Raw genomic sequence first — 9,806 nt, 5'->3', positions numbered from 1 at the left:
CCCACACCCCGGATCCAGCCCCGCCATCGTCATCTCCCCTCCAGCCGTGCTTTTCCGGAAGGCAGCGCTGCCCCTACCCCCGCCGCGCTGGGCCTGGCTCCTCTTGACCTGCTTGGAGCCGCCCCATCTGGCTGCTGTTCTGGGTTCCAGGACAGCCACGTGAGGGCTGTTTACAGAGGGAAGGAAGTGGCTCCTAACAGAGGACAGATGATTCTCAAAAGACACCTGCTTTTCCTGTAGAACAGACTTTTTCAGCGGGATTTACCTTTCAGTGAAACATGATTTGACTTGAAAAGGAACCCAGGGAGAAGTCTGAGACCACAGCTGTCCGGGTGTGAGCGTGAGCGGGTAGAGGTGTGCCCTTGTTTGCCTCAGGCTGTCTGATTTTCTCAGGCTGAGTTTTTTCTGTTTCTGTCCATGGAGGAAGAGAAAGATGACAGCCCAGAGGTATGTAACTCAGGGGGCCAGATCCCTGGACTTCCCAGTTGGGGGGCATTTCTGGACCCAGAGAAGGGTCCTCTTGGCGACTGCTCTGCCGCGCTCTTTGGCCCGGTGGCTTCTTGGTGCCTGAGGACTGTGGGAGTGGTGGTTCTGGCCCCTCTCTGCCGCCTGTCACAGCTACCAGCGCGTGTTAGACGCGTGAGTTCACACCGAGGACAGCCAGCGGGGCCCATGGGCATTTTTTCACAGGGGGGACAGCCAGCGGGGGCCCATGAGCGGGGGGGGGGGGGGCGGCAGGGGGGGGGGGGGGGGGTTTTTTTCGCGGGGGGGGGGGGGGGGGGGACAGCCAGCGGGGGCCCATGGGCATTGCCTGAGGCCTTGTCTTTTCTTCTCCTAAAGTCACAGTTGCTAATTCCAGTTTCCCCTTAGGACTTTGCCTGATGGTTTTGCTTAGAATCTTTTTCTTTCTTTCTTTTTTATTTTTTCCCCAAGACGGAGTCTTGCTCTGTCACCCAGGCTGGAGTGCAATGGTGTGATCTTGGCTCACTGCGGCCTCCGCCTCCTGGGTTCAAGCGATTCTCCTACCTCAGCCTCCCCAGTAGCTGGGACTACAGGCACATGCCACCACACCCGGCTAATTTTTGTATTCTTAGTAGAGGCCAGGTTTCACCATGCTGGCCAGGCTGGTCTCGAACTCTTGACTTAGTGATCTGCCTGCCTAGGCCTCCCAAAGTGCTGGGATTACAGGTGTGGGCCACTGTGCCGGGCCCTAGACTCTTTTTCTTAGTCTAACATCTGTAGCCACATCACAAAGGCCTTTTTTCCTAAACCAGAAAACTAGACCCATTAAAGCAACAGTGAAAAGCTAGAAAAGGCTGAGCTGCTCCACTGCAGGAGAGCGTGTGACCAGCTCATGGGCCATTGTGTGATAGGCCTTCCTTGGATAATCTGTCCCAGAAGCAGTTGCTGGGCTCAGAGGGACTCACTTCGCTTCCTTAAGTGAAGGACATGGTTGTAGGTGCTTCTGTGCACCCCACTGATTGAGAGTGAGCGTAGGGGTGCCCCTGTCCTGAAGCAGAAGCTCCCAGGGCTTGTATTTGCCTTCTGAACCAAGTTCAAAGGCCTCAGCTTTCTGGGCACATCCTTATTCTGTCTTGGTGCAGAATTGTGTCTTTGAAATGCATTTCTGAGTGCTCTTCTGACTTCCCTGGATTTTCTTTTTTTCTTTTTTTTTTTTTTTTTGAGACCGAGTCTCGCTCTGTCGCCCAGGCTGGAGTGCAGTGGCACAATCTCGGCTCACTGCAAGCTCCGCCTCCCGGGTTCACGCCATTCTCCTGCCTCAGCCTCCTGAGTAGCTGGGACCATAGGCGCCACCACCACGCCCGGCTAATTTTTGAATTTTTAGTAGAGACGGGGTTTCACCATGTTAGCCAGGATGGTCTCAATCTCCTGACTCGTGATCCGCCCGCCTCAGCCTCCCAAAGTGCTGGGATTGCAGGCGTGAGCCACCACGCCCAGCCCTTCCCTGGATTTTCTGACATGGATGGGAGTCCTGCTTCTCTGTAGCAGGAGACATGGGTGGGTGCTGCTTTAGGCCTCGGCTCTTGTGTGGAAACTTGCAGGCTGAACCAGCGGCCTCCCCCTGCCCTATCCAGTTCCTGGCTGCCTGGGAGGAAGATGTGATGCCAGCAGGAATGGAGAGGGCTGCCTTGTCTGGCTGGTGTCTTCTTGTTTTCTCTTTCACCTCTTGGGGAACCAGCAGTGTCCTCTGCTGTCGCTCACTCAGCATCCTGTCCTCACCCTCTCTTCCCTCCCTCCCGTGGACCTGGACTTCTGAAGTCCCGCTGCTCCAGGAGATGGCAGCACACAGAGCCTTCTCGGCCTCCCTCTCGGCCGCCGCTGCCTCCTTGTCTGGCATGTGAACTGGTGTTAAATGTTCTCAGAATCCAGATGGCTCATAGGGGTTTCAAGCACTGTTCCTGCTGGGGCTGAGGGGACACTGAGAGGGGGGTTGGCCTCCCCTGTGGCCGGGCCTGCTCCCTGAGACCTGCATCCCAGGGATCGTGTCACCAGCATGCAGGTGTGTTAGTGATGGCCCTGCACCGCTGTGTGCCAGTGACCGAGGAAGCCAGATTGCTCTCTGAATGCTTCGTAGCAGGGGGCTCAGAGGACCCCGGCACCCCGGGCGAGATCACTGCTTGCTGGAAGTCTCCGGGGCTGCTGACTTCTCTCCTAACTCCCAGCTCTCCTCTTGCTGCTCTGAGCAAGTCTGGGCTGGGAAGCCCGTCCATGCCCCCCTGACCCCATGCTCTCTGCTGCAGGCTGGCTTCTGCCTGGGCACCGCTCTGCACTCTTGGGGGCTGTGGTTCACGGAGGAAGGTTCACCGTCCACCATGGTAATTACCTCACACTTCCCTGGGGCCAGACCTGGATGGGCCGTGGCCTTTTTCACCCCTCCCTGCTCCCATCCCCTGGCTCATTCCTGCCCAGCCTGTGGTTGGGGTGGGGGCAGGCTTAGGGCTAGGGTTAGTTTTGTGGCCTTGCTGATGGGCACCATGTCTCCACTCTTGGCCAGCTGGCGGGGATTGCGGTTGGAGCCCTTCTGGCCCTGGTCTTGGCTGGTGTTCTCATCCTTTTCACGTTCAGAAGGCTTAGCCCATTTCGTGAGTATCTTGGTTCTGACTCTGGCCTCGGGGGTTGGGGGAAAGTGTGGGTGCCTTGGGATGTGTTCTGAGTCCCTGGGAGGGGCCCTCAAGTCCACGGTGGGTTTGGCTAGAATCCAGTGGCCCATCTGGGCTCAGGCTGAGCACGTCGGTTCCAGGAAGCCAAGTCTGTTCAGAGCCCTTTCTGTTCTCCTCTCCTGAGCAAGGCTTCAGTGGGAAGAGGGGAGAGCCCCCTTTGTTGGAGACGAGCCTGTCACCCAGGCCCTCTTCTCTCATGCTGTCTGAGTATGGCCAGGTACTGGCGGGGACGAGAGTACTGACTGTGCCACACCTGCATGTCCAGGACGAGGCCTGTGCCATGGCTCTGCCTCAGGCCGTCTCTTCATTCCCCTGCAGGACAAGCACAGCCCACTCCTCAGTACCGGTTCCGAAAGAGAGACAAAGTGATGTTTTACGGCCGGAAGATCATGAGGAAGGTAGCTGGTGCTTGGGGCCCCAGGTTGCACACGGCTTCCCGGAGCAGGCCCCTGTGGGAGGGACCCCTCCTGCTGCAGGCTGCCCCCAGTCCGCGCAGTGCTTGGCGTGTGCTGCCGTGTCCCCGGCTTCCCAGCTCTGCCACCAGGCTCAGGGTTTGGGGAACATTATAAATCGTGCCCAATAGTGTCTGCTTCCTCCAGCTGAATCCTGCGCGTTTTACCCAGAAGTAACCCCCCACCCTCTCAGGCCTCAACTCCCCCTGGCCTGAAGGGCCAGCTCCGGGAATGTCTGTGGTGGACAGTGGCCGCAGGGGAGAGAAGGTCCTGTCTGCCCCCAGAGTGGATGTTTATTTTAACAAGAAATGAGAACAGAAAGCTGCTTTGTAAGAACATCGCTGGGGCCCGGTGGGTGCAGAGGGCCTCACACTCTGCCAGAGGTTTCTGACTCTGGTGTTGAGCTTGGAGGCCTCTGCCAGGCTTTGGGGTGCTGGACTGAGGACAGAGTCCATCCCCTGGGATTGGAGGGGCTAAGTTCCCTGATTACTGGCATGTGTGATCTAAGCTAAATGCTGCGTGGCTCACTTTGAGTGTCTGGGTGGTTCCGGAATCTAGACACAGATCCCTGGGCCGGGGCTCAGGAATCCGAGTTCAACAAGCCCCGATCTGGGGAATAAGCAGCCTTGGTTTAACCCTTCCTGGTCTTTGGCCAGTTGAGTTGTCAGTGGCCTCCCCTGGCCGCCTCCTTGCACTCCTGAAGGGCCCAGGAAGTGCTCAACAGACCACCCAGAAGCTTCACAGAAACCACACAGACTGATCCCTTTAAAGCAATCTTTGTTACCTTTCTCTGATTGTAGAACTAATTCGTGTTCTTCACAGAAAATTGAAAAACTCGGCCGGGCGCGGTGGCTCACGCCTGTAATCCTAGCACTTTGGGAGGCTGAGGTGGGCCGATCATGAGGTCAGGAGTTTGAGACCAGCCTGGCCAACATGGTGAAACCCCGTCTCTACTGAAAATACAAAAATTAGCTGGGCGTTGTGATGGGCACCTGTAATCTCAGCTACTCAGAAGGCTGAGGCAGGAGAATCGTTTGAATCCGGGAGGCGGAGGTTGTGGTGAATTGAGATCGTGCCACTGCACTGCAGCCTGGGCAACAAGAGCAAAACTGCATCTAAAAAAAAAAAAAGAAAGAAAGAAAATTGAGAAACTCAAGAGGGGAGGGAGTGGATGTCTGTCTGTGGCTCATCTGTTCTCATCAGCGTTAAGTGCTGTGAAAGGGCAGACGAGTTAGGGCTGCTGTACCCTGGGTCTGGAACAGCCTTGGGCGGCCGGGACAGGGCGCGGGGCGATCTGGAGCAGAGTGGAGGCGATCTGTTGAGTGTCGACCATCATCCAGTGGCCCCACAGAGGACAGGGAAGCGGAGGGCCTGGGAGGAAAGCCGCGAGGCCGACAGCTCTGGACCGAAGGGCAGCAGGCAGTGGTGCCCGAGTGAGGTGGCCCTGCCAGCATACAGGGTGTGACCCAGGCCTCTGCTGTTCTGGGCAGTCAAGCAGGCACTGCCTGAGAAAAGGGAAGAAGGCTGTTCCAGATATGGGACAGAGTGGGCAGTGGCCCCAGGTCACAGGGGAAGTGATGGGGGAAGGTCGGTGGGGACAGTGGTGGATCTTTAAAGGGTTATAGGAAAGGGTTGTGTTGAACAGCACAAAAGCCAAGGATGGAGTGGATGTCAGCCTTCGGGGCAGCGGGGCCAGCCAGCATGAAGCCCTGGAGCTCTGGAGGGTTGGCTATTTGGGGACAGTGAGGATGATCCCAAGGATGTGTGGGGCTGTATCACTCACCGCCAACATTCCCTCACAGGCCAGGCGGGGTGGGGAAATGGCACAGCCAGACCCCAGGAGCTGAAGCTGGGCCTGCGGGAGGCTCACAGGCAGGTTCTGAGGACTGACCCCCGTGACGAAGACCTTGCGGCTTGCAGGGTCAGTGCCTGGTGTCTCCCTTGGCTCTGCAGGTGACCACGCTCCCCAACACCCTGGTGGAGAACACTGCGCTGCCCCGGCAGCGGGCCAGGAAGAGGACCAAGGTGCTGTCTTTGGCCAAGAGGTACTGAGTGTCCTTCAGACCACATCCTGCCTGGGGTGCCCCCCACAGTGCTGGCCTCCCCAACCCTGAGCTGCCTGGCGTGTCGGCTGCTGACGCTGTGGGTTTTGAACCCACCTGGTCTGCTCAAGGCTAGTGTGTCTCTGCCTCGTAGGATTCTGCGTTTCAAGAAGGAATACCCGGCCCTGCAGCCCAAGGAGCCCCCGCCCTCCCTGCTGGAGGCCGACCTCACGGAGTTTGACGTGAAGAATTCTCACCTACCATCGGAAGTTCTGTACATGCTGAAAAATGTTCGGTAAGAGCGGGGATGAGCCCCGAGGGCTGCTGCAGCTCCCGTCCTCCCGAGCTTCTCACTGGGGACTGGCTCCAGCTTGGCTGTCTTGTGTTGGAGGATGGTTGGCAAAGCCCATCGTGGGGCTACTGGTGTCTGTGCCCCGTGGCAGGGCCTCGTGGTCTGCTGACTCCTTCACCAGGTCTTTCTTGTTCTGTTGAACAATTTCCTAGTGTTTCATCTTCAGCAATGAACCCAGAGCAAGAGCGAGAACGGTGTGGTGGATCCAAAGTCTGGAGCCTGGGTTCTGCTCTGTGCTCCCGTCTTGCTGACTGGCCCCTGGACTGCACCCCTTCCACTCCCTGGCCCAGCTCACCATCCTGGAGGCCACCTTTGCCTTCCTCCCGTGTGCGTGTGGCTCAGGTTCACGGGTCAAGAAGTTCTCTGAGCTGATGGAAAACAGGCTCATGGGAATTTCAGAAGTTGACAGTTGTGTTTGGCAGTGATGCCGTGTGGTTTGTTAGTCAGCCGTGTGGACCCACAGCACAAGGCGTGGCGCCAGTGGGGTCGGTGGCCGTGAGCTCTCGAGACTCTGGCAGAGACCGTCCTCCTCCCCTGGAAGGCCGTTCCACAGCGCCCTCTGGCTTTTGCAGGGTCCTGGGCCACTTTGAGAAGCCGCTGTTCCTGGAGCTTTGCAAACACATCGTCTTTGTGCAGCTGCAGGAGGGAGAGCACATCTTCCGGCCCGGGGCGCCAGACCCCAGCATCTGTGTGGTGCAGGACGGGCGGCTGGAGGTCTGCATCCAGGACGCTGTGAGTCGCAGGGTGGCGGGGCACTCACCTCCGTGTCTGTCATCTCAGGTTCTAAAACGTTTCCCACTGAAAAGCGAGGCAAAATTTTGATTTTAGTTTCTTTGGGGGAAAACTCACCATTTTTATTTTTATTACATTTTATTTAATTTCTTGAGACAGGGTCTCACTCTGTCACCCAGGCTGGAGTGCAGTGGTGCGATCTCAGCTCACTGAGGCCTCGATTTCCTGGGCTCAAGCGATCCTCCTGCCTCAGCCTCCCGAGTAGCTGGGATTACAGGTGTGTGTCACCACGTCCGCCTCACTTTTAAAATTTTTTTGTGGAGATGGAGTCTCACTTTGTTGCCCAGGCTGGTCAGCAATTCCTGTGCTCAGGCAACTCTCCCTTCTTGGCCTCTCAGAGCACTGGAACTGCAGGCATGAGGCCTGGGCCTGGCAACTGTTTTAAATGTTTCTTCCAAGTCCTCGGAGTACTCCCTTTGATGGTTTCGTAGTAAGTCACTGTATTGATCTGCCATGATCAATTGAGCCCTTGCTCTATTTTCAGGTTTCTAACAAAATTAAATTATTTTAATTGTAAGAAAATAATTAAGTCCACGGTGGGAAGATCGCCTGAGCCCACAGGTTAGAGACCAGCTTGGACGACACAGTGAGACTCCATCTCTACAAAAAGCAAAAAATAATTATCCAGGCATGGTGGTAGCACCTGTGGTCCCAGCTACCTGGGGGCTGAGGTGGGAGGATCGCTTGAGTCTGGGAGGTCGAGGCTGCGGTGAGCTGTGTTCACGCCACCGCACTGCGGCCTGGGCGACAGAGCGAGACCCTGTCTCAAAAAAAAAAAAAAAAAAAATTCAGGTATGAATCCATGTAGGAGCTCAATACTTGTTTCCTGCCTCTGTTAAATTCTGCCCTTTGAATCGCTGCTCAGGGGTGGGTGTGGGCCAGACCCTGCCGTGGCCTCTTCGGCGTGTGTTGCTCCCCCGGAGGGTGGTGTGGCTTTGTCTGTCCGGGCAGTTGCGACCCAGACTTCGCATTGCTTGTTCTCATTTAAAGCACATACTTAGCAGACCCTGGGCTTTGTGTGATCATTGCCCTGACCTGCAGGGCTCCTGCCAACCGTGGCCCCGGCAGTGGGCACTGACCCCATGCCAGCTCCAGCACGGCCTGTCGGGGTTTCTAGACCAAAAGTACTGCTGGGCAAAGTGTTTGGTTCTCAGGTTTGTCGCTTCATCTGTGGCTGGACTTGATGGGTCATTGGGAGGGAAAGGGGCTTGGTTCCCCCATCTGGGGAAGCTGGAGCCAGTAGCTTCTGGGGATGGGGCCGCCCAGCTGATGAAGCAGAGGCTTTTGTTGCTGCTCGTGCGGGACCTCCTGAAGGACCAGAACCCGTGTCCCTCTGGCCTGGACTAGATGGGAGGGGCTCATGGAGGGGACTGGGGCCAGATTTGGGCAATTTCATAAAGAATTTTCCTGGATCAAGCTGAGATGAAGTGCTTACATTGTTAAATCACCAAAATAGTATGGTTTCTTTTCTTTTTTTAACCTGATGGAAAATTATATCAAAGTTTTGGAATTTAGGCTGGTAATAACTGAATTGGTCCTCGGAGCCCTTATAGTTAGTTCAGCAAACAAACAGGCTCTGCGAGCTTTTGCCTCAGTCCCCACACTGAAGATGAGTTGTGGGATGGAGAGGTGGGTCTCCGCCTTCGTCTCTGTTTTCCTTGCCGCTGCTTCCTGCGCATTGTACCCCTGAGGCCAGCGGGTCCGTCTCGTCCCCTGCCCTCCATCCGAGTCACTTGCTGCTGTCATGGCGCCTCAGAGGTGCAGGCCCGTGGCCCCACGGCGCTGGGCGGGGCTGAGCCTCCGCCATGCCCTGCCGTCACGGTCCGGGACCTGATGGCGCCCACTCTGCTTTTCAATCACAGGATGGCACCGAGGTGGTGGTGAAAGAGGTTCTGGCGGGAGACAGCGTCCACAGCCTGCTCAGCATCCTGGACATCATCACCGTGAGTCCCCGCTGCCTGGCCCTCAGAGCGCCCCTGGGTCAGCCCAAGAGGCCTGGTTTTCTCTGTCTTGCCTGGACAGCTGGCAGTGGTTAAAGGCCAGTTCTCTACAGTGACGTGAGGGGAGTGGGGTTTGGTCCAGGACGGAGGGAGGAAGGAGGAGGGAGCTTCATTCTGGCCACAGTGCATTGAAGAATAGCCGGGCATGTGGTTAAGGGTTTTAGTTGTCTCTTAAATGACTGTTTTTGAACTGGGCAATAAATGCGTGTGGTTCAGCATTCAAAAAGCACAAAGCATCGTACAGGGAAGGTGTTTCTCTTCTCCTCAGGCCCAAGGCCCTCCCCGGGGACCTGCCACCCCGTTTCCTGCAGGTCCTGCTGGGCTCTTCCCTGCTGGCGCCGTCTTTCTGTGACTCCCAGTCTTTCGCTTTTCGTTGTTGCAGTGAATGGTCTCCTGTGCCCATCGTTGCCGGTACGGGAGCCTGATCTGCAGGATAAATTCTAGGGTGGACTTGCTGGGTCCCAGGGGATGCACACTTGTAATTTTGAAAGGTGCTGCCGGGCTGAGCATGGTGGCTCACGCCTGTAATCCCAGCACTTTGGGAGGCCGAGGCGGGTGGATCACGAGGTCGAGAGATTGAGACCAGCAAGGCCAACATGGTGAAACCCCATCTCTACTAAAAATACAAAAATTACCTGGGTGTAGGGGCGGGCGCCAGTAATCCCAGGTACTCGGGAGGCTGAGGCAGGAGAATCGCATGAACCCGGGAGGTAGAGGTTGCAGTGAGCCAAGATCAGGCCACTGCGCTCCAGTCTGGGCAACAAGAGTGAAACTGTCTCAAAAACAAATAAATAAATAAATAAAAATCATGTATCATGTTGTCTCATGATTTTTAACTTTTTATTATGGGACAGTTCAAAAATGTGCAAAAATAGTAAAAATCACCCCATGTGCCCAACATTCACGAGGATTATCATTTTTTAGGCAGGGTTTCGCTCTGTTACTTAGGTAGTGGCATGATCTTTGCTCATTGCAACCTCCGCCTC

The 9,806-nt window shown here is 56.2% G+C and overlaps 1 protein-coding gene across 1 annotated transcript; it reads left to right on the top strand.

Moving 5' to 3' along the window:
• The first annotated feature begins 6 nt into the window (after positions 1-6).
• On the top strand, positions 7-9,407 carry LOC113222880 (patatin-like phospholipase domain-containing protein 7). The gene is made up of 8 exons (XM_026452454.1): positions 7-447; positions 2,763-2,837; positions 3,017-3,104; positions 3,501-3,580; positions 5,588-5,679; positions 5,831-5,971; positions 6,601-6,760; positions 8,683-9,407. The coding sequence occupies exons 1-8, from the start codon at positions 418-420 to the stop codon at positions 8,854-8,856; spliced, it is 840 nt and encodes a 279-aa protein (XP_026308239.1). The 5' UTR covers positions 7-417; the 3' UTR covers positions 8,857-9,407.
• The last annotated feature ends 399 nt before the right edge of the window (positions 9,408-9,806 follow it).

This window comes from Piliocolobus tephrosceles, unplaced genomic scaffold (assembly GCF_002776525.5).
Source record: "Piliocolobus tephrosceles isolate RC106 unplaced genomic scaffold, ASM277652v3 unscaffolded_35921, whole genome shotgun sequence".
Taxonomy (NCBI): Eukaryota; Metazoa; Chordata; class Mammalia; order Primates; family Cercopithecidae; genus Piliocolobus; species Piliocolobus tephrosceles.
This window is presented reverse-complemented; position numbering and strand designations above follow the sequence as displayed.